Here is a 24,101-nt window from a genome sequence, read left to right as displayed (position 1 = left end):
AGCAACCGTGACCTTACATGGCTCAAACTGCTTCTTAGCGTTTGCTTCACAGCTCTCTCGGACTTGTGTTTGATTCTATATGTTTCTTTGTTTATGGCTTTGGGGAAAGCCTCTGTTTGTAACCTTTTAAATTTTTGGGACTTGATTCCCTCCTGTATTGTTTCTATCTGAGTGAATAGAAGCTTCAGTTTGTCCAAAAAAAAAAGATTATATTTAATGTTATACTTATAAGAAGTTAAAATCATTTTAAGGTCTTTTCTATTACATATATATACCATGGCTATGACAGAATTATAAATAGTGGGGACATATTTGATTAAAAAAAAACAGTAGGACGTATATATTAGTATACAGTTTATACACTACTAAAAGAAAGATAACATGGAAAATCCAGTTACATACTCGATTACATATTCCTACGAATCCAATTAATTTAATTCTTTGGACAACCATCATGTATCATTATATGTAATCAAATGGAGATTCTATTGAACTAAATTGTCCTCCATCAAATGGAGATTCTATTGAACTAATTTACATTTTTTTTAATTAAAAGAATGCTACAAGGTAGCCCTGTTTATATATATGAGACCTGTATCGTTACTTAATCCTAATAAAGATTTTCAAACTTTTTTTTGTGTATAAAATGGGGGAAATTCTTTTAAAATTGGACTTATTTAATGTTTTTTTATAAAAATACTAACTTTTTTTATTGCCAAAAATAACTGCGATTATTTCATAGTTGATAAAAATACATCAATTATCCCGATTTTTTTTTTCACCTATTATGGTTATAGTTTTCAACCACGTTAACACAATCGTAAATACTGTTAGCCCATTATCCTTTTATTTAAATTAGGTGAATACCCGCGCTAAGCGCGAATTGTTGTTTAGAAATTTGTTTTAAAAGAAATTACCTTGCTTTTTATGTTGTCTATTCTTGTTGTTAGTTTTTGTTATTTTGTGTGTTTTTATGTAGTTAATAAATTAAGATATACTTAGTTACAATTTGAATAGTAAGATTCATCTTTGACTCAAAATATCAATTATATTTTTTCATATATACATATGATTATTTCTATACCTACAAAAACAATATAGGATATACTGACATACTTCTATGCAATTATGTTACTTATATGGATAATGCTTCAAATTTTCTTAACTTGATTCTAAAGAAACAATTTCTTATTCTATATATTCTCTCATGTTCTAGTACTCGAGCTACATACATCATAGTAGGCTCTTGATTAAAATCTGGATTGACATAATTTAAACAACATATGTATAACTATAATTACTTATTTGCTTCATGAGTTTTCATATGAAAGAGAAAAAGAAAGCTAAAACTAAAAAGTCATTTCAGTAAACATTTTTAGATCTCTCACTTTGCATATATGAGAGTGTGTCTTGTCTTGAATTTATTGGTACGTCTAACGTCTCCATGTTAATGTTACTAACTTACCATAATGTATTAAATTGAATAGAGAGAAGACCCTATACTTTTTTTTTGACAACAAAAGATTAGCTCAGAAGAGCCAATTAGGTGGAAAGTTGTTTATATACAAAACATGGTGTGGAGTTATATGCGCCTTACGCACTAAAGCGTCCGCACGTACATTCAAATTTCTAGAAATAAGAGATAACGAGAAATAAGTAAACTCCTCCCTATCAATTTTGATATCGGCGTTGAGAAAGCCGACCAGTCTTGAGGAGAAAACACCATCTTCACCAAGTCTGAACAATCAGTATAGAAAGCCACGTCCTGGTAGTCATGTCCAATCATGCAACGCTTAGTCCAGATGAAAGCTTCTACTTCAGCATGTAAGGGGGAGAGACTTCGTCGGAAATTGGTAGCTCCCATAGTGTGCGACGAATCCTTAGACGCTGTACAAAGCCATCATGCACCTGCAAACGTGTCACCGGCCTTCCAAGATCCGTCAACGAAACACCGATGACCCGAGTAAAAGGTAGAAAGGGGAGCTGCAGCCACCCTCAGCCGAGGGTTAGAAACGACGGGGCAGAGGGGAGATCCTCACTCTGACCCTCTTCATGTGCCTGCTACCAAGATAACGCCTCACCTTTTGCTACTCGAAAAATCTCCCCAGACTGTTCATCCTTGTTTTCGAAAACCCGTGCATTCCTGACTTTCCATATACACCACATAACCTAGGAGAAAACAGATGCTTGAAAACCTGGATTTTTTTAGCCTAAAAAATGATCCATATTTGCATACAAAGAGTCCATGGGAAAAGAAATTGGCTCCACCGGAACATGAGATAAGGCCCACACTTCCCGAGCCGGTGGAAAAACAAAAATAGCATGATTTATTGTTTCGTCATCAGCCCCACACTGTGCACAACCCAAATCACACGCTATACCCCGCCGTCTCAAATTTGACGAGACGGAAAGACATCCAGACAAAACTTGCCATATAAAATGTTGTGTTTTAGGTGAGCATTTAACCTGCCAAACACTCGCCAAAAGAGGGGTAATCTCTGGACCATATCCAAGAACCTGAAAGGTCCGCGGTGCTGACCTGCGTGCCGTATGATATCCGGACTTAACCGTATATTTTCCAGATTTTGTAAAATGCTACCCTAAGAAGTCTACCGATGGGCAACTCCCTAAGAGTAAAGCCCCTATCAATTCGACATCCATCAGATCAAAATGCTCATGGAGCAGATCCATATACATATGATAATTAGTATATGGTCTTAATCAAAAAAATCATTTCCCTTCATTTAGTTTAGTTAAAAGTGTCTTTTGATTTTCCTTCAATTAATTTGACTAATTTTTGAAAAAGTATAGAAAGATACATGTCATTTTCTGGTGTGATGATGTGGCACTCATATGGAGAGAGTTGGCCAACTTTCATATATATGATTCCTAATCATAACAAAATTTTGAAAATTAGAAAACAAAGATTAAACATAATGTTAAATTATAATTATAACAATATATATGATTGCATTAACACCGTTGTTAGGATGCTGATTCTTTTCGCGTATATTTCAAATGTGTTAGCCGCAAGAAAGAGCTTGAATGGATACTCTGTGGTATTTTTCTTCTGCAGTCATCTACGTGTCATCTCCCTTACAAAGTTGTTTACTATAAAGGATGTAGTCTGCCTCTCAGACAGTTTGTTGGCCATAGGTGTCATGCTATCCTTCAAACTCGATCATGAAAAAAATATATCAAATGAGGTGGCATCTATGCTTTTGCCCTTATCATCGTGTATTTCAAGTTTTCCAAAGCTCGATATGGACATAAGAAGAAGGGACATGACTCTACCAGTCTCAGTCGCACTGTCGTGGTTTAAGGTTACTCTTTTAAGTTTCTGCTATTCATTAGAGTTGCTTGAAGTTTATTTCATGGAATAAAGTGGAATTTTAACCACTTATAGGTAGGCCAGTGGTAGGATTGATTTCGGGTTGAGAGTGAAATTCCCAATATTTCCGGATTCGAATTCTCAAGGGTGCAAACATCTTAAGTGGCCACCGCAGAAAAATTTAACATTAGACTATGCGGCCTCCAGGAACCACTCTTGCTGCCTTTAGGACGCACGCTAAGCCTTCGAGCTAGTAGTCTAGTCAGGACCCACTGGACTTTGGATAACTAGATTATAAAAATAAAAAAATAAAAAAAAAATGGAATTTTGAAGATTTTACTTTCCTCTTTCGTTTAAGTTTTTGTTTTTTTTTTCTAATAACCAAGGTGGAGATTGTATTTTTTTTCTTCAGCTTTCTCTTACGTCGTTTTTTAAATAAGACTTTATGTTTTGGTGTGCCTCTAAGTTCATCGATCGGTTCATGGAATAAAGTGGAGGTTTGAAGGTTTTACTTTGTTATTTCCTTTAAGTTTATGTTGTTTTTTTTAAGGTTTTACTTTGTAGGTTTTGAAGGTTTTACTTTGTTATTTCCTTTAAGTTTATGTTGGAATAAGATTGAATTTTGAAGGTTTTACTTTGTTATTTCCTCTAAGTTCATCGATCGGTTCATGGAATCAAGATAGAGATTTTATTCTCCTTTAGCTTTCTCTTACGTTGTAATTTAAATTAAGACTTTCTGTTTTGGTATTAATTTTGTGTTTTTAGTTTATATATCTACAAAAAAAATGAATTCTTAATTGGCAATCGCTTGTTTAGTATACATTAAAACCTCTATAAATTAATAATGTCGGGATCATGAAATTTTATTAACTTATAGAGGTTTTAATTTATAAAGAGATTTTTTAATTTTCACAATTTTGAATTCTGTTACAAAATAAGATATTTTTATTATTATTCATATTTTTATAGAATTTTCTTCATTTATAATTTTGGCTATCGTAATGTAATATGATTTATGTCAATAGTTTACTAGATTCTCTAAATAAAAATGATAAATGTTAAAAATTTTGAGTTTAGAAGTAATTGATGCTACTATTCTTCATGGTAATGATGAAGCCGAATAATATAATGGGGTACTTTTAAAATCAGTTACATGTAAAAAAAAACAATTATCGCATCTAGGACTTTCCATAATATTTGGATGCGATGTGAGAAAAAACACCAAAATTTTTTAATGTAATGAAAAATATTAGAGATGAGCTCCAACTAGAATGCAAATTCAAGAATAAACAATTAACAATATAATCTAAATTTTCTTTTATATATATATTTTATATATATATATCATTATTAATTTATGATATTGATGGAACCATCTTTTTATGTAGGATTTCCAAAAAAAATTATTATCTTAATTTTTTCGTATTGGGACATTTTTTGCACCGGCATTATATGAGACCATAAGATTTTATTAATTTATCACGAATATTAATTTAAAGATTATTAATTTGTAGAGGTTTTAGTTTATTGATATATATATATATATATATATACATGTATCAAAATAAATATGCTAGAGTCAAAAAAAAATGGAGAGTGTTTCATATGTAACAAAGCCACGTGTCACTCTAATGTTACACTCTTATTTGTAGGAAGAAAATCATCCTAAAACAAATGATATCAAATTTCAGCTAGACATACTAGTAAATAAATTTTAAGGGTTTAAAAAAAAATTATATATCTATTTTAATTATTTTTTATTGCATACATGAAAATGATATATTTCTATACATATCAAAATATAATATGTAAGATTCTTTTGTTACCAATATGTCTTTCTCTTATTGAATTATTTTAATAACAAATCCTAAAATTTAACACTCATAATAAATAGAAGTTTTAATTTTTATCTTCAAATTGTGAACTGGATTATATATTCATAATAATAATGGCTTGAATATTTTATGTATTTAGGAATTATTAATTAAGAAGGCTATCTAATAGTGTTTTTTGTATCTTGTAAATGAGATTTAATTTTAGAAATCACATACTTGTAATTATATAACAAAATAATTGTTTTGTGCAAACATGACATCATCATTTTTTTTTTGTCAACTATTGGACCATAATAGATCCGTTCATTAACCAAATCCTACATTTGTCATTACCTTTTTAAGATCACTTTTAAAATATTTGAGATTCGCTCCTTCAACATGCAACAGCTTGTTGAATATCTTTTGTTTTTACAAACTCGAATAATAAATGCAGTAAAGTTATTGTTCAATATAAGCGATGAGGTAATTCAGTTTTTTTTTTTTTGTGTAAATTTGATTTAGTAGACCATCAACCAAAAATGAGAGGAAAATATGGATAAAATTTAACTTTCATAGTTCGTCTAATTTGAAAAATACAATTTTACTTAATGACATATGTGACCTATTTTACAAAAAGATTTTGTTTGGCTTTTAATTGGCGATGCTAATAAAATGATACTTAAGTGATTTAATACATTGAATTTAAAATGTATCTTTAGTTATCTTTTACTATATTTTTAGTGAAAAAATATATTTTTATCATATTACAGATTTACTACCATTAATGATGTACGCGCTAAATAAAACTTCGATGGATATAAATCTAAAATCCAAACACTACATAAAGCAATTCTCTTTTTTATTATCATTGAAATAAATAGAAAATATAAATTATAAATTACCTTTTGAAGTAACGTTCCCCCCCCCCCCCCCCCCCCCCCAAAAAGTTGAAAATCTGTAATTGAGATTTCTTTCATTAATGGTTTTGTTTCCTTTTGAGGCTTCCATTTCTTTGTTCAAAAATAATTTTTTTAAACTAGTGACCCACAAAATAAATCTTTTGTACATTGTTTACCTAATATAGTTTTCTTTGTATTTTATTTATATAGCTTTTACATTGTTCATATCTTTTGTATACTTTTCTAGCTATCATTTGGATAGACAAACAATGGATTCTAGTCATGATGACAGTTCAAGCGATGAACGGGGTACTTCTACGGACACCAACAACAATCAGGATAGGAGGAATTACCATCGCCACACTAATCAACAAATTCAAAGGCTCGAAGCGTAAGATCTTCATATAATTTTATCAGTATATATCACTTTTTTTTTGAAAAATAAGGTTCTTAATTCATAGTTAATCTTTTAAAAAAAAAATTGATTGAAGGTATTTCAAGGAGTGTCCTCATCCAGACGATTTGCAGAGACGTCAATTGGGTGAAGAACTGAATCTGAAACCAAAACAAATCAAATTCTGGTTTCAAAACAAAAGAACCCAAGCCAAGGTAATTTGTTTGGTCTTACATATTGTTTGTTTTATACTAGAGTTTACTATAGAATACAAGAGGATTTAATTTAAATTTACCTATTTATGATGATCTACTAGTCATAATTGTAATTGTTCTACATATTATTGTTATTTTTTTGTTGTTTACCACAAGAAATTTACACAGTTATTGCATATTCAAAAATTAGATTGATGCATGAGATTTTTTTTTTTTTTTTTTTGATGCATGAGATATGCCTAAATTTTAACTATAAAACACTAAGATTAATTATTATTTTTTTCTAGTCTCACAGTGAAAGAGTAGACAACGCAGTACTTAGAGCCGAGAACATGAGGATGAGACGTGAGAATGAAGCAATGGAAGACGCACTAAAAAATGTGGTTTGCGGTCCATGTAGTGGTCGTGGTTTTGGTAGAGAGGAAAAACAACGCAATATCCAAAAACTGCGTGCGGAAAATGCTTTTCTCAAAAGAGAGGTGTGTATTTATGCAAATACTTAAAAAAATATATAACTTTCATGAGTTCCTTTGTCGCTATATGGAATTCTAATTTCTAACACTAATGAAAACATTTAGTCACTAATATATACTTTTGTTGATCAAATTATGAATATCAGTTTGAAAGATACTCAAACTTCCTAGCTCAACAAGGAGGTCACTCAATGCCTAGCGTTGATGCCTTTACGTATCCCCGTGGTCCGTCAACCTATGGATCGACCTCCAATAATCGTCGTGCCTCGTATGGAACATCCTCTAACCATCTTCCCCAGCCTTCATGCTCATTAAGAGGACCATATGCTCGTGGAAACATCAGCCTTAACCAACCACATCAGCTATCTCAAATGGAGAAACTGGTGATGTTTGAAACAGCAGCGAAAGCGGTGGCAGAGGTTATGAATCTCATTCAAATGGAAGAACTGTGGAAGAAGTCGTCTATTGATAATAGGCTCGTCATTGATCCAACGAACTACGAGAAATGTTTTGGGAAGATTAGCCATTTCAAGGGCCCTAGTGGTCGTCCTGAGTCTTCTAAGGAAGTCGTGGTGGTTCAAATGGATGCAAGAAACTTGGTTGACATGTTCTTAGATACGGTACGTACTTCATGCCATTTTATTTTAAGCTAATTAACATCAACAAATGAATTCTTATTTTTCTTAATACTTTATTTATCCAAAAACTACAATATAATCTTCTTATTTGTTCAATTTTGTTAGGAAAATTTAGAATTCTTGCATTAATAGAACATTGTAAATATGAAAAATTAATTCTCTTTATAATACGTCTCAGTAATATATGTGTATGTCCCTCTCAAAATTACATTTTTAACACAAATATATTGCAGGAGAAATGGGCGAGGCTTTTTCCAACAATTGTCAACGAAGCTAAAACTATGCACGTGTTGGATTCAATGGACAACGGAAGACAAACCTTGGCGAGAGTGGTATATCTCTATGAATCTTATGATATTTTACATTTTTATTTTTTAAAATTCGTAGGCTTACGTAAACACTTGGAGGAAAACAAATTGGACGTAAAAAAAAAAAGTGACTTTTCTACAATTTGCTCAAAATAAAATAGATATATGAGCAAATGCACATACTGTCTCCATTGGTGCCACCGAGAGAGTTTATAATCCTAAGAAGTTGCCAACAAATGGAAGAAAATGTCTGGATGATAGCTGACGTGTCCTGTAACCTCCCAAACGTTGAATTTAATTCTATGGCTCCGATTTGCACCAAACATCCCTCTGGTGTACTCATTGAAGCATTGCCCAATCGTTGCTCTAAGGTCTCTCTAGCTCTCTTCTTTCTTTTTCTTCTTTTTTTGATATAATCTTTTCACATATTTTTCAATTTCTCCATATTGATCTAGAGATCTACAGAAGTCATTAGTGTATGTATATATCTACAATGACTTTCATAAAAATATGTGTGATTGAAAGCAAAACAAATAACAAAGAAAATGGGCAGGTGACGTGGATAGAGCACGTGGAAGTATCTGATAAAATGCGACCACATCGGCTTTACAGAGACCTCTTCTTATACGGCGGTTTGGGCTACGGAGCTCGACGTTGGACCGTTACTCTTGAGAGGATGTGTGAGAGGCTGCATCTCTCCTCCATATCCGACCTCCCCAACAATGACTACGCTGGAGGTACCAAAAAAAACCCAACAGGATCAATACAAAATATTAGTTTACTCATTAATTATTCGTACAACAAACAAGTAACTCGATCGACATGTTTTATATATGCATGCCTATTTAATATAGACAACAAGTGCTAGCTAGTTTCAAGACTTTAATTGGTTTTTAAACTACTGTTATAAGAGTTCAACATGGTTTCATCTTTTGTAGTTGTGCAAACAATAGAAGGCAGGAGGAGCGTTTTGAAATTGGGAGAAAGAATGTTGAAGGACTTTGCATGGATGATAAAAATGGAAGACAAACTCGATTTCGCGCAACAGTCTGAAACCAACAACAGCGGAGTTACGATTGCCATGCGGTTAAACCACGAGGCTGGTCAACCGCCCGGTCTCATTCTCTGCGCCGGTTCATCTTTATGCCTCCCTCTCCCTCCTCCCCAAGTATACGATTTCCTTAGAAATCTGGACATTCGTCACCAGGCAAGAATATAATTATATTATAGAATTCTTAATTATCTTTAATCAGCTTATCTTAAGAATAATAATATGTCGTTATTTTCACATTCTAATTGTTTTTAATTTTTGGTAACTAACAAGAAATCTAATATGCTTGTATATGTAAAAAAAAGTGGGACGTTCTCTGCAATGGAAATTCAGTGACCGAGGCTGCTCGTTTTGTCACCGGAACCGACACGAATAACAATGTGAATTTTATCCAGGTACATTGCTCCTACTAAAATCTTATTCCCTCCGTTTCACAAAGAGTGTCATTTTGACCAATTACACACAAATTAAGAAAAACTTGAATTATACATATATGTCCCTATTTAATGAGCAATTTATTATTTAAATCTAATAGAAAAAACTTTGGATTAAGGGTAAGTTAGAAATTTTGATATTAAAAACCACATTGGAAATATAAAGTGACAGTCTTTGTGAAACAAAAAAAAATACTCCAGAATGACACTCTTTGTGAAACAGAGGGAGTATGATTTTAACAAAATATTAATTTTTTTAATTTAAATTTATATCATAACCAGCATTTAAATATAGGTGTTAATTATAAAGTACCAAAAAATCCATGGAACGGGTCAACTTTGTTTCATGGAAGTCTATTACAATTTCGATATCTTTTGGCATTGCATTAAACATTATTATATATGTAGGCTTCAAGTGGAGGGGACAATAATAGTAAACTGATGATACTACAAGATGGCTTCATAGATGCATTAGGAGGTATGGTGGTCTACGCTCCAATGGATCTAAAAACAGCAGCAGCCGCCATTTCAGGCCAAGTCGATCCTTCCGCCATTCCAATCCTCCCTTCCGGTTTCATCATCTCCCGCGACGGCCGTCCTAGTTCGGCCGAGGATCCCGACGGTGGTAGCTCAACACTCCTCACCGTGGCCTTCCAGATCCTTGTCTGTGATCCGGATAACTGTACTAATTTCAACCTGGAAGAATCTGCCACCACAGTCAATACCGTGATCAGCTCCACAGTTCAAAGGATCAAAAGAATGCTTAACTGCGACTGATGGAGCGATGGTAACTGATCAGTGACTTACATGCAAGTTCGCAAATCTCAACTCTTATAAGTTTTCTTTCCTTTGCAAATTAATAAAGTGAGAAGAGTATTCTCCGATGATTTCTCTAAGGAGAGAGTCATGTTTTTTCGTTTGTTATAAACTCATTACAATAAAATTTCTAAGGCAAGGGCCTTGGATATAAACAATATTTATTAGTATGTTGACAATGTTGTTGCCATTGCATGGCATGTTTGTTTGTGATAGGCCTGGGCATAAAAACCGTACCCGAATACCTAACCCGGAACCCGACCCGAAAAACCGGGTTCGGATTGGGTTCGGGTTTGCCTATAAAACCCTATTGGGTTCTATTTTCTAATACCCGTGAGTTCGGATTAGGGTCGGGTAATACCCGATACCCGTTTGGGTATCCAATAAACCCGAACATATAAACATATTTATAATATTTATCATTAATATAATGCAATTACCCTAAAGTTATGATTATAATTTTGAATATTTCATTTAGTTTTATACCTAAATATCAAAAATAATCAAAATATCTAAAATATATTGTCACATAAGTCAAACTTTAACTAAATTTATTTGAATTTTATTAATTTTAATTATATTTTTTCGGGTACCCGGTAGTTCGGGTACTAATTGGGTTCTGAAAATTGTAACCCAAACCAACCCGAACCCGGTACTACCCGAACCGAACTGAACCCAAACATAGTAAAATACCCGAATGGGTTCTATTTTCCATTACCCACTAACCCGAACCCGAACGGGTAATACCCGAACCCAAACGGGTAACCCGAATGCCCAGCCCTAGTTTGTGATATTTAAGATGCTTTTCCGGTCTATTTAATTTGTGAGATAAATCGACAACTGGTATTCATCGGTTTTCTAACTAAAACCGGCTAAATTGAATCGATTCACTTGGTTTAAACAATTAAACCGAACGGTACAATAATGGGTATAGAGAAGACAACGGACATATATATTTTGGTAACCATCCATTGTCACTCACTAACTCTCTCCCGTATACTATAAATACCTCTCCGCTTTAATTCGAGAACACTCTTCATTCCTCAAATCTCAAATCTCAAATCTCAATCTCTCCCACTCGTGCGTTTTAATTTCTCTCGAATCGGAATCTCTCGTCGGAAAATTTATCAATGGCCTCCGCAACCGAGAAGCTCCCGCAGCTCAAATCCGCCGTTGATGGACTTACTGAGATGAGGTATTGAGCGGTGTCGATTCTGGATCTGGTAATCTTCTTCTTCATCGTTTAGACTGTGATCTGTTTCCTTTTTTTGTTTCAGTGCCAATGAGAAGAGCGGATTCATCAACCTCGTTTCACGTTACCTCAGGTTCGTCTTTGAATCCTCTGCTTCTTAATTTGGTATCTTCGTATGTTGTGTTGATTGAATCGTGAATCGGTAAAAGATCAAAGCAGTTCATGGATGTAGTTTTGATTTTTTGAAACGATTGAGTTATATATCTGAAAAATTGTATCGGATCTGGAGACTGGAGTCAGATCTAGAGACGGAGATTGATTTACATTTAGATTATCAATTGATTCTAAATTCTCTGTATCTTTCAATTTGAATTTGAAGCGGTGAGGCTCAGCACATTGAATGGAGCAAGATCCAGACACCTACTGATGAGATTGTTGTTCCTTATGATAAAATGGCTAACGTCTCTCAAGGTATTATTCTTTTTTGAATGTTACGAATCTGTTACTGAAGTTTGTTTTCTGTATGGTGGATGTTCTGTGGTCTAGTTTTGCGTTGGATCATTTTCTCTATAGCATTAAAGATTTTTTTTGTTTGTTATGTTTTAACATAATGAAGATGCTTCCGAGACCAAATATTTGTTGGACAAGCTTGTTGTGCTTAAGCTTAATGGAGGTTTGGGAACGACAATGGGATGCACTGGTCCAAAGTAAGCTCTCTAATCTTGTGTCACTATCAGTATTCAGTTCAATTTTTCGTTTATTCGTGCTTGGAATTAGTGTCTCTACTCTCTTTGTGATGACAAAGATGATATCGAATTCTGAGTACATTTCCAAGCCTGAAGATCTAGCCATCTAGGCTCCAGATTCGATATCTCTTGGTCTATAAGATTTATTGCTATCGGTAACAGACTTGATGTCCAGTGTAGCTAGTAAACAATTATCTGTCAGCTTTGACAATAACAGGAATTTGATAGTAGTTCCCTCTTCAGGGATGAGAACTTACATTCCATGTTTATAGATTGGGTTGGTGTGTAAGCCATCTTCGATTTCATGTAAAATTTCTTGAGGTCTCTGTATCAAGTATTTCCCTGATGCAATTTGCTACATTTTTTTCAAACAATAGGTTTCATTTTCTTTTCCTGTTTCTGTGCAGATCGGTTATCGAAGTTCGTGATGGTTTGACATTTCTTGACCTGATTGTTATCCAGATTGAGGTTCGTCATTTTCCATTTTATTTTCTTATAATCTTTGTGCCTTTACGTTATCTCACATAGCACTTTCCTACAGAATCTCAACAACAAGTATGGCTGCAAGGTTCCTTTGGTTCTTATGAACTCATTCAATACACATGATGACACACAAAAGGTTCTGCTATTTCACCGAGGATCACATCTTTTTAGTTCTACATTTATCTTCTACTTGTAGGCTAATTGATTTTTGTCTTGTTCAGATTGTGGAAAAATACACCAACTCAAATGTTGATATTCACACTTTTAATCAGGTATTTCATGTCAATGCCATTACAAGTTAAGAGAAACCTTGTTTATTTGAACGATCCAGGTCAACCCTGGAACTAATTATATTGACTTAAACTATGTAGAGCAAGTATCCTCGTGTTGTTGCTGATGAGTTTGTGCCGTGGCCTAGCAAAGGAAAGACTGACAAGGATGGATGGTACGTTTTCCAATCAATATTGCATTTACATTTGAGGTTACATTTTCATTTGGACATCTTTCTCTTTGCTATAACATTAAACCACTAATAAAAGATGTATCTTTGAAGGTATCCACCTGGTCACGGCGATGTATTCCCGTCCCTCATGAACAGTGGCAAGCTTGATGCTTTCTTATCACAGGTTCTTTCTTTGATGTAGTCTATTGTTAATTTTTGTTTCCAGAATGTATCCTTGTTGTCTTTGTCTTTCAATAATTTACCATTTTAATTCTGATTCTGACTTTCTCACTATTCAGGGTAAGGAGTATGTGTTCGTAGCCAACTCAGACAACTTGGGCGCTATTGTTGACTTAAGTATATCTCCTTCCTAGTTTTCTCTTTTATGGCTTTCCTTTAGTTCCATTCAGGATAATAATATCCAACCAGAGACTAATTGTGGTTGTCCTTGACTCGATGCTGCGTCAGAAATCTTGAAGCACCTGATCCAGAACAAAAATGAGTACTGTATGGAGGTTACACCCAAAACCCTAGCTGATGTAAAGGGAGGAACTCTCATCTCTTATGAAGGAAAAGTTCAGGTAAAATTTTTGGATGTAGCTTTTCCGCTGAATGATTATTAGAAAGTTTCTACTCAAACCTGATGTCATCAGAAAGTTACTAGTCAAAGTTGGCGATATTACATACTAAATAAAAATTGTATGTTCATTCTGCAATGTCTCTTCTTATTATATGTGGCATCTTGGAATATATCCAGGCATATTGTCTTTCGCAACTCATAATCTTTTCACTGTTCCATTTTTCTTGTGTATCTCAGCTTTTGGAGATTGCTCAGGTTCCTGATGAACATGTAAGTCCACACCTCTTCTTTGTTTTCCTTCTATATATTCTAGATCTCTCTTGCTCATTATATATATGGCATAAATTATTAGTGTTTCTCTGAGAACGAAACGAAATTGCTTATCCCTAACTACTTGTGTGTGGCAAAGAATGACATTGTCCGTATTTTTTGCAGGTAAATGAATTCAAATCAATTGAGAAATTCAAGATTTTCAACACAAATAACCTGTAAGTAGTAGCTCTACGGTCCCTAAAACGTTCAGAATAACAAGTATATATGCGGACACCTAACTGTTAACTATTACAGTTGGGTTAACTTGAAAGCAATCAAAAAGCTTGTGGAAGCTGATGCACTTAAAATGGAGATCATCCCAAACCCAAAGGTACTAGATTTCCAATCACGTCATGCAACATATCTGATGTATTGCAATTTTGCATAATTTGTCTCAACTCTTGGCAGGAAGTTGATGGAGTCAAAGTTCTTCAACTGGAAACTGCAGCTGGTGCTGCGATAAGGGTATCCATTACGCTCTATATTTTATTTAACTAACAGAATTTACAATAAACAGAACTGTTAATTTTCTTCATTATTTGCCCGTTTTCAAACAGTTTTTTGATAATGCAATTGGTGTGAATGTACCTCGCTCACGGTTCTTGCCAGTGAAGGCAACTTCAGACTTGCTTCTTGTTCAGGTAAACCAATCCACTCCTTCCCTTCTCAAATTCCCAAAAATACGTCAAATGAGAAACAGAGACTTAACAATTCTTAGTGCATCTTTCACAGTCGGATCTGTACACACTCGTCGATGGCTTTGTCACAAGAAACAAAGCTAGGACAAACCCCACAAACCCAGCTATTGAATTGGGACCCGAATTTAAAAAGGTAAAGAACGTTAGTTCCCTGTGTAGGATATCTAATATAAAGTATCTTACTCTAATTGTAATCCTGCTTCTGAAGCTAGAGCCTGTAACTTTAATTTGAAATATATACAAAGACAAAATGATTCTAACATCCTAGTTGTAACTGGTAAACAGGTCGCGAGCTTCCTTAGCCGGTTCAAGTCCATCCCAAGTATAGTTGAGCTTGATAGCCTTAAGGTCTCGGGTGATGTCTCGTTTGGCTCTAGCGTTGTTCTTAAGGGCAAAGTGTCAGTAAAGGCAAACTCCGGGACTACACTTGAAATCCCTGACAATGCCGCGCTCGAGAATAAGGTAACGTTTATTTATATGTCACTGTGATTGTAATAATTAAATATCACTATTCACTAGACTCATCTTTTGGTCTTTTGTTCTTACAGGACATCAATGGTCCAAAGGATCTGTGAAGAAATTAAAAAGAATTTTGATGCTTCGTCTTCTGACTTCCTCTTCTCTAGTAAATGAGAGCACTTTTGGTAAAACTTTTTACATGTGAAAAGATCACAAGAACAACGAGAAGTGGTTTTTTTTCTTTTGTGCAGTTAAGCCCCACAAAGTACGTTTTGAGTTTACTAGTATTTCCTTACATTGATTTTTTTGTTTTTCTTTTTTTTCTTTCATTAATTGATGCGAAGTTTCTCATGTCTTTTTGGATAATGGTGAAATGAACTCTTTCTGTTGAAGTTATCTTTGCTTGCGATCACAATTTTTCTGTGGCTTATCTTTTTTTGCTTCCAAGTAATTGAAATAGTGGAAAATACGATTTTACAATAAAGATTTAGTAGTATACATTTTTTTTTTCTTTTTCCATACTGTTCTGTAATATCTTATAATGTATATTTGTTGGACTGTTATAGTCTTATAGATTTATCGATGATGGTCAGTATGTATAAGAAGATGGACAGTAGCACAGTATAACAAGAAGGAAGATAAAATTATGAGCAGAATGTAAAATCATTTATGCATAATAATCATGAAACCGATAAACTAAAATTGGAACAGTGTTAATCCGTTAGTTATTTTTTTATTTGCATTCCATCAACATTCGATGCTTGTACCATATTGCGCCAAATGTCCCAAATCGTTTCTATACTTTGACCACTTGTACAGTACAGCTCAAAATCCAAAAAGGAAGAAAATACAAAGTTGTTGTCATGATGAGACATAATCAATACGGTTGGCCATGAATAGTTTCACCGGTCTGGCTTTATTATACACCACATATCTCTCTCTTTTTATCTTTGTTAGATAGAGAAACATTCACACACTGATTGTCAAAAAAAAAGTCAGAGGCCTCTATTTCATAAGAATATATCTGCTATCTTCTTTTTTATCCCGTTCGGCTATAAAAGCGGCAAAATTGATGTTTGGCGAAGAATAATATGAACCACACACGTAGAAGAAAGCCTTACAGAAATGGACTATCCATCAAAACTATGTGTAAGACCCACCCACCATTTCTTTCCTCTAATCCACTAAAATGATTGATTCGTAAATCTTTTATGCTTTTCCTACTCAAACCAAAGTCACCTTTTCAATGTACTTGGACACCTGTGGTAATTTCAGTTGACCAACAAATTCTATTCTAGTTATGGGAAAACAATAGTATCTTGTGGTTATTTTTACAAATGATCAACACTTTCAAATCACAATCCTTGAATGCTTATTGTCCAAACAAATATGTTACACGGACATCGACACCGATTTTTACATCTTAGTGTAAAAATATTTGCAATGGATGATTATAATAAGATATATAAATGTATTTTTCTACTATAATAGCATCATTTACTTTTTAAATATAAATTTCGAATTTCAAACCTTAAACGCAATATTTATTCGGGCTACGAGTCATAATCTAATACTTTAATTCTAGTTGAATGCTTATCGTCCAAACAAATACTCCCTCTATTTCATGAAGATTGATGTTTTGAGACTTTCACACATATTAAAAAAAATTTTAGTTTTTATTTGTTAATTAATTTATAATTACTTTTTGGTAGAGAGAGAAAATATAAACCAATAACAATTCAAAAATTTTAATATTTTAAATGATTACTTCTTGAAATTTGCAAAACATCAATCTTTGTGGGACAAAAATATATCCCAAAATATCAATTTTTGTGAGAGAGAGGGAGTATGTTGCACCGACATTGATATATACATCTTAATATAAATATATTTGCAATAAATGATTACAACATGTCCTGTAAATTAAATGTTTATGAATTAAAGTTACATTCACATTTAATTATTTTGAGAATAAACGAATAACATGTTTTGTAAATGTTTACAAATTTGAGATTACAAACGTAGCTTCATTTATAATAATAATAAAAAAGGAAAAATAGAAAAAAAAACAAACTTCGGGGGGGGGGGGGGGGGGGTGTATTCAACTTGACATTTTAAGTGATTTGTGTGAAATTTACAAATTCTATGTTATTCAATCATGGATTTTAAAAAGTCTATTAAAATCCACTGTTATTGAACTGGTGATTTAAAAATCTACTTTAAAATCTAGTGTTATTCAAAACAGTTTTGTGGATTAGGATTTTAATAATTTTTAGGATTCTGGAGGATTTTGTAGGATTTGTTTAGTTAAAAATACAGAAATCCAAATCTCATGGTTTTAGGTGGGATTTGAAAGAATTTTACAGAAAATCATATGAACTTCCCTAAAATCTATCAAAATTCTAAATTTCTTAAATCCCATCAAATTCTCCAAAATCATGGTTTGAATACACCCCCTTCATTAAAACAAATTCAAGTATGCGTTTTTCATCTCAAAAGAATTACATACGTGGCCGGAAAAATGAAATGTATGGTCGTGAAGAAAAGGAAAAATGTCACTATGGCTATCATCACGTGTCACTTCACACTATCCAGTAGACCAGAACCTAACTTCCAGCACCGCCAAGCCTAACCTTCTTTAGCAAAGCCAAAAACTCCTCAAACGACTAATTAAGTTTTTTTTTTTTTTTTTGTGTTTGGTCTCTTTGTCTCTCTCTGTGCCTTGCCCGAACATCGAACTTGTCATGCGTTGCACTGTTAGTACCGTCGCTGACCACTCGAGCTACAAGAGCTAGGCGACTAATTAAGCTTTTCTCAGTGGTGATTGTCATATTAGATGTAAATGAGTCCTTCGCTGCTCAGTTCTCACTGATTATGAATGTCATATTTAGATAAATGAGTCCTTCTCAGTTCTCACTGATGATTGTCACATTTAGATAACTGTGGTTCCCACTACAGGCTTTGGATTTTGTTGCATTAGAAAATTATCGTATTATACTTCTTAATTTACCAGAGACGGGAAAATAAAACCAAAAAATGCTTTTAAGTAGACAGCAGCCACACAACAATCAACTTTCTGATCTTTCAAACCCTAAGGCAGAACGAGAAGCAAAAATATGTGGCCCAGAAATTTTTGTATAAAACCAATGAAAAAAAAAAGAAAAGAAAAAATAATGAGTGGCTTAAATCCTTCTTCCATTTCCTTCCACATGTCCATCTTCTGTAGAACAGACGGCTTAAAATAAGAATCAGTGACATGGACAAAAGTGCACTCAAATTCATTAATTTTAGATTAAAGTTTAATTAACTTTCGCTTCCACCCAAATATGATTTTGCAATTTATAATTGTTTACAATTTTGTTCTTATCTTATGTGCTTAACCATGATTTAATAGATTATCTACACGTTTATGAAATATTGATGACGACCTAGATGATGGATAAACATATTGTTAATTATAAAAAGTTGAAACTAATTATATAATATCATAGATACGTATCTGTATTATATCATAATTTATGGTGTGTGTAAAATATATCTAGGCTTACGTTATAGATTGAACCCCACTAGGCTTTTTAATTTATTTAGATGCATAAGATATTTAACTTAATACTTTCGTTTTTTTTTCGTAAAATATAATACAAAGACAAAAAAAAAAATCTCGTCTTATTTTTACTTAGATTTTGGACTTTCCCTTATATGAGTTTGTATCTCATTTTTTTACTGTGGATTATATTGGGACTCAAAATCGTTTCAACTCGTTAACAAAATATGTACAGTTTTCTTTCAAATTTAAAAAGCTTGTTAACACAAAAATCAACGAGCCAAAAATGGGATAGCTCATTTTTAGACCGTATTTTATAAATAAAAATTTATGTTACTTGTTAAAAATATGTTTAGACAAAAAATACTAAAAAATTATCTGAATTTTGATGTTGTTATAGTTCTGATTTTATAAATAATTTACTAAAAAAATGTTCATGAAGAGAAGAATGGAGAAAGAATATTAGAGCCTCACAAAAAAAAAATGGATTGACTATGTTTGCTATTGGAAAAAATATATAGAATCTGATCTGACTCAAATCAAACCTTACGAATTTTCTGATTCATATTTGGATTTAGATTGAGTAATTGAATTTTAGTTAGGATATCTATTACTGTTTTATTCTCATATATAAAATTTTAAAATATGTGTAAAACTTACCTATAATAATAAAAGACTACATCAAATCACTAAAAACACTTATTTTTATATGCAGCTACGAAAATAAATTTATCAGTTTTAGATTTGTTAAAATTTTACATATTTTACTAGATTTTAACTTACAGTACACCGCGGGTCTATATTTCAAATTATTTATAATTTAGGTTATATACTATGTTTGTTTATGAGAATTTGAATAGTTTTTTTTATTTTTGAATGTAGTCAAATTTTTAAGAAGATAGTAGCTAGTTAAAAAAAAACATTTGCACATTTATGATAATTGTTTATTTTAGTAATTTTATTGATTTAGAAGAGAGATTTAGAGTGATTTTAGGAAACTTATATATATTATCGATTTGATGAGAATAAACTTAATTGATTTAGTCAATTTATCATATTTTGAATATCAAATTGTGTCCAATTTTGTAAAAATTAATATTATAAACAAATATTTAAATAAATATAACTATAAAGGTATAATGCAAAATATATTTCAAAAATCTTAATATAGATTTTTGATGGATCAGGATATGGAGAATCAAAATAGAAAGAATTCTAATTTAATAATCCGATAGAGTAATTTGATCCATAAAAAATATGTAGCTATCAAATTGGTAAAGAAAATAAACTATTTATCTATGATAAAAACAAACTATTTCCTTAATGAATGAATAAGAGCAAGAGAGATAATAGCGAGTAAAAAATATATATATACTCTCGCAAATCCAGCTGTAGTCACCATCCTGGGCAATCAAAATCAAGAAATTCGGTTATCGTTGAGTAAATGACCGTCCCTCCACTGAGAGATTAAATATAACTGTAAAGATATAACGTGAGGTTAAAAAAAAAGTATAACGTAAAATGTATTTCTAAAATCTTAATATAGATTTTTGATGGATCATGATATAGAAAATCAAAATAGAAAGTATTCTAATTCAATAATCCGATAGAGTAATTTGATCTATAAAAAATATGTAGCTATCAAATTGATAACGAAAATAAACTATTTATCCATGATAAAAAAAAAAAAAACTATTTTTTTAGTGAAGGAAGAAAAGCAAGAGAGATAATAGCGATTAGCGAGTAAAAAACAAAAAAAACATACTCTCGCAAGTAGGCTTCTTATTTTTTTGCCTTTCTGGTGGCTCACATTTCTCCGTCCAGCAAAATCCTTTTTTTTTTCTTTTTTTGTTTACACAAAAACAATATTAATATTTCTTAGACATATCTTAACAATATTTACATAATTCATTATTTCATAAACATAAAAGAATGATGTAAAAAAAAAAGGAAAGAAAAAGTATGAGAATTCAAACTTTCTGCAGCAAATTTAGCTGTATTTAAAACAAGTAGATTCATTTAAAAAGAATTAATATGAGAGACAAAACGATAATAAATCTACAAGTTTTGTTATTATAAAAAGAAAGAAAAAAAAAAGAAGAAGCTGGACACGTGGAAATGGTGGTCATTGAACTTGAGCCACAAGATTTAATCTGTTTTCTCGAGCGTTCCATGGAAATACCAATAAAAAATTTAAATTAAAATGTTTTTAAAAAAAAAAATGAAAAAAGCGCACATACCAGAAGCTGACGTGGCAACCCCTCTACCCTTTTTGTCTTCCTATTTTCTCACCCCCTTCCTTGTTCTTCTTCTTCTTCCCTCCTCCCACAGACCCACCCCCAAAGGCCAAAGCTCCACCTTCTTCTTCTTCTTCTTCTTCTTCTTCTTCTTCTTCTTCTTCTTCTCTCTTTCTCTCTGCTTTTGTTCTTCCGGCGAATCAGAACCGTCGAAAGCCTTATCCTTTTTTTCTCAACTCCGGCGAGCTTTAGAGAGTCTTTGAGAGTTCCATTTCTGATATTCTTCTTCTCTTTCTCTCTGCCCCAAAGAGTTGTTCTGTTTTTCTTTTACCGAACCCAACAAATCTCCGGTTTACTGGAGTTTTTTCTTTCCCGAAAGGTGGAAGCTTTGGATTGGTTCTGATTTCAGAAGCAAATCTGTTTTGTCGTTGTGTAATCTGGGAGCTGAAATAAATCTTATTAATTTTATGGGATCTATTGAACCAGACGGAGAACAGAGGAAATTAAGCTGATTTTTGAACTCCAGATTCGTTTACCTTTTCTTCGATCCATACCTTTGAGTTTTGTTTTGTTTCCCCTCCGGCAAGATCTTAATCCGGGAAGCTATGGCGTCGTCTCCGTTGACTGCGAATGTTCAGGTCTGTTCTTTTATCTTTTCCTGAATTCAAATGTTCTCTAGTTTAGGTAATGAATCTAAGAGTTTAGAAGAAAGCTTCTAAATTTGAGTTTAGCATGTTCGGTGTATAATTCATTTGCAGACTCTTAAAGATGTAATCGACTGTGTTGAGAACTTGCAGGGTTGGGTTGTTAAGAAACAAAGCCAATTTGTTTTTTTCTGTAAACGTAATTAGGATCTGTAAATACAATTTAAGTTTTTGGGATTTTGTGAATGAGAGAATGTACATTGAGAAACTGATTAAGAAAGTAAATGGTCCAATGCCACTTTTGTTTTAAAAGGACATAAATTGCGTTTATGTTGTGAGGGGATAAGATGATGTCTCCTAAAGTCCTTCTTTTGCTTGGTGATGGTTTCAGAGTGCCAAAGCTCCTTTGAGGAATAGAGTTGAGGAGGAAACTGCAGACAAGCAGATTCAATTCAATGACAAAAGTTTTGGTGGAAACGACTATGCACCCAAGGTTTGTTCTTTTTAACATCAATGTCAATATTGTTATGTAAAAAAGTGAACATCTTTCGCTCAATTTCATCTTTTCATGTTTTAGATACGGAAACCATATACGATAACAAAAGAAAGAGAGAGGTGGACAGATGAAGAACACAAGAAGTTTGTTGAAGCCTTGAAATTATACGGACGAGCATGGAGAAGAATTGAAGGTAAAATATTTTACTTATATCACTTGCTACTGTGTGTTATGACCTATACAAGAACCTGAACCCTCAAATATATGTTTGTTTCACTTATAGAACATGTGGGCTCAAAGACTGCAGTTCAGATTCGAAGCCATGCTCAGAAGTTTTTCTCTAAGGTTTATACACTTATATGCTATATAGTATCTTTTACCCTTGTTCACAGAAAGTATCAGTATAACCTCAATAGCAAACCTAAGTACTGTTTTAACAAGTGATCATTGTACATATACATTGTTTGGAGACTTGTTTGCTGACTCTTCTCTATTCTATTGTATTCACACAGGTTGCTCGAGAAGCAACTGGAGGTGATGGGAGCTCAGTGGAGCCAATTGTGATACCACCTCCTCGTCCCAAGAGAAAACCAGCGCATCCTTACCCACGTAAGCTTGGGAACGAAGCAGATGGAACAAGTAGATCAGTTTCTCCCTCAGAACGAGACAACCGATCTCCAACCTCTGTGTTGTCTACTGTTGGATCAGAAGCCTTGGGTTCCCTTGATTCAAGTTCACCAAATCGAAGCTTGTCCCCAGTTTCTTCTGCATCACCACCAGCTACTCTTACAACTACTGCAAATGCACCTGAAGAGCATGAGACTCTGGTACTTGACAAAAACGAAAACCCACCTGCAAATTTATACTCACTCGATTTAACAACAATGCCGACTCTTAGATGCTTAATTCTTAACATCCTTGGTTTGATCAATTTGACAGAAGCTGGAGTTGTTTCCTAGAGAGAGACTCTTAAACACAGAGAGCTCAGTCAAGGAACCAACGAAACAAAGCCTTATTAAACTCTTTGGGAAGACAGTTTTGGTATCTGATTCAGGCATGTCCTCTTCTCTGACAACTTCAACTTATTGTAAATCCCCAATTCAGCCATTACCACGGAAACTCTCATCATCCAAAACATTACCCATAATAAAAAACGGACAAGAAGAGCTCTCGAGCTGCTGGATACAAGTACCTCTTAAGCAAGAAGATGTGGAGAATAGATGTTTAGATTCAGGAAAGGCTGTACAAAACGAAGGATCATCGACTGGATCAAACTCTGGTTCGGTAGATGATACAGGACACACGGACAAGACCTCAGAACCCGAAACAATGGTATGTCAATGGGAGTTTAAACCTAGCGAGAGGTCTGCATTTTCTGAGCTGAGAAGAGCAAACTCAGAGTCAAATGCAAGAGGATTTGGTCCGTACAAGAAGAGAAAGATGATGATAGAAGAAGAGGAACAAGAAAAACAAGAGATTCATCTCCACTTATAACACATTTTCTCAGGTACCCCCAGAAGAAGAGACATTAAACTTAATATATTCATTCAACCTTTCTAAAATGTTCACCAAAGCCTTTTGTTGTTGTTGTTGTTGTTGTTGTTTTCATTGTTTTGTTCGAGATGTTTGTTGTTCTTTAGGCTAAAACTTCAGCAAAATTTGTAACTGTAAAACTCTCTTTGTACAATTTTTTTCCATATAGTTAAATGATTACGAGATGGTTTCTCTTACAGTATCTCCGATTAGATTAGGGGATTTAATTGGTTTGGTGAAGAGTTTGCTTCCAATTGAAGGCAAAGATAAAACTGGTGAGGTGGTTACAGAATCTGAAAGAAATAGAAAACAACAGTAGTGTTAGTTACAGTTACTGGTGTGCCAAGCAAATTAGCGAACCG

General features: G+C 33.3%; 3 protein-coding genes across 4 annotated transcripts; all 3 read left to right on the top strand.

Moving 5' to 3' along the window:
* Window positions 1–6,159: 6,159 nt before the first annotated feature.
* LOC104770026 (homeobox-leucine zipper protein HDG9-like) lies at window positions 6,160–10,543 on the top strand. Its single transcript, XM_010494375.3, has 10 exons — window positions 6,160–6,435; window positions 6,536–6,653; window positions 6,941–7,132; window positions 7,273–7,746; window positions 7,998–8,096; window positions 8,234–8,443; window positions 8,626–8,809; window positions 9,011–9,279; window positions 9,429–9,518; window positions 9,966–10,543. The coding sequence occupies exons 1-10, from the start codon at window positions 6,314–6,316 to the stop codon at window positions 10,332–10,334; spliced, it is 2,127 nt and encodes a 708-aa protein (XP_010492677.1). The 5' UTR covers window positions 6,160–6,313; the 3' UTR covers window positions 10,335–10,543.
* An 810-nt stretch (window positions 10,544–11,353) lies between these two features.
* On the top strand, window positions 11,354–15,700 carry LOC104770025 (UTP--glucose-1-phosphate uridylyltransferase 1-like). Of its 2 annotated transcripts, XM_010494374.3 has the most exons (19): window positions 11,354–11,568; window positions 11,651–11,698; window positions 11,945–12,036; window positions 12,182–12,272; window positions 12,719–12,779; window positions 12,853–12,930; window positions 13,016–13,066; window positions 13,166–13,239; window positions 13,348–13,420; window positions 13,536–13,593; window positions 13,705–13,817; window positions 14,054–14,086; window positions 14,252–14,304; window positions 14,384–14,459; window positions 14,537–14,593; window positions 14,686–14,769; window positions 14,861–14,959; window positions 15,112–15,288; window positions 15,375–15,700. In XM_010494374.3, the coding sequence occupies exons 1-19, from the start codon at window positions 11,504–11,506 to the stop codon at window positions 15,399–15,401; spliced, it is 1,410 nt and encodes a 469-aa protein (XP_010492676.1). In that variant the 5' UTR covers window positions 11,354–11,503; the 3' UTR covers window positions 15,402–15,700. The 2 variants fall into 2 exon arrangements, 1 of the variants encoding a protein (XP_010492676.1); XR_015593489.1 differs by lacking the exons at window positions 14,384–14,459; window positions 14,537–14,593; window positions 14,686–14,769; ... (1 more) ...; window positions 15,112–15,288; window positions 15,375–15,700 and having other exon boundaries at window positions 13,716–13,817.
* Window positions 15,701–20,939: 5,239 nt separating this feature from the next.
* Window positions 20,940–23,936, top strand: LOC104770024 (protein REVEILLE 1-like). Its single transcript, XM_010494373.3, has 6 exons — window positions 20,940–21,704; window positions 22,102–22,203; window positions 22,288–22,399; window positions 22,490–22,551; window positions 22,719–23,033; window positions 23,146–23,936. The coding sequence occupies exons 1-6, from the start codon at window positions 21,672–21,674 to the stop codon at window positions 23,698–23,700; spliced, it is 1,179 nt and encodes a 392-aa protein (XP_010492675.1). The 5' UTR covers window positions 20,940–21,671; the 3' UTR covers window positions 23,701–23,936.
* The last annotated feature ends 165 nt before the right edge of the window (window positions 23,937–24,101 follow it).

Source organism: Camelina sativa, chromosome 20 (genome assembly GCF_030686135.1).
Source record: "Camelina sativa cultivar CO46 ecotype springtype chromosome 20, ASM3068613v1".
In the NCBI taxonomy this organism is placed as follows: domain Eukaryota; kingdom Viridiplantae; phylum Streptophyta; class Magnoliopsida; order Brassicales; family Brassicaceae; genus Camelina; species Camelina sativa.
This window is presented reverse-complemented; position numbering and strand designations above follow the sequence as displayed.

Bases quoted from the DNA above. Each gene is read 5' to 3' on its own strand.
- LOC104770026 (XM_010494375.3), top strand. From the start codon at position 6,314: ATGGATTCTAGTCATGATGACAGTTCAAGCGATGAACGGGGTACTTCT. The intron at 6,654-6,940 runs GTAATTTGTTTG...ATTTTTTTCTAG, and splicing joins ACAAAAGAACCCAAGCCAAG to TCTCACAGTGAAAGAGTAGA. The intron at 8,097-8,233 runs GTATATCTCTAT...AAAATAAAATAG, and splicing joins GACAAACCTTGGCGAGAGTG to ATATATGAGCAAATGCACAT.
- LOC104770025 (XM_010494374.3), top strand. From the start codon at position 11,504: ATGGCCTCCGCAACCGAGAAGCTCCCGCAGCTCAAATCCGCCGTTGAT. The intron at 12,931-13,015 runs GTTCTGCTATTT...TGTCTTGTTCAG, and splicing joins CACATGATGACACACAAAAG to ATTGTGGAAAAATACACCAA. The intron at 14,770-14,860 runs GTAAACCAATCC...CATCTTTCACAG, and splicing joins CAGACTTGCTTCTTGTTCAG to TCGGATCTGTACACACTCGT.
- LOC104770024 (XM_010494373.3), top strand. From the start codon at position 21,672: ATGGCGTCGTCTCCGTTGACTGCGAATGTTCAG. The intron at 21,705-22,101 runs GTCTGTTCTTTT...TGATGGTTTCAG, and splicing joins CGTTGACTGCGAATGTTCAG to AGTGCCAAAGCTCCTTTGAG. The intron at 23,034-23,145 runs GTACTTGACAAA...TCAATTTGACAG, and splicing joins CTGAAGAGCATGAGACTCTG to AAGCTGGAGTTGTTTCCTAG.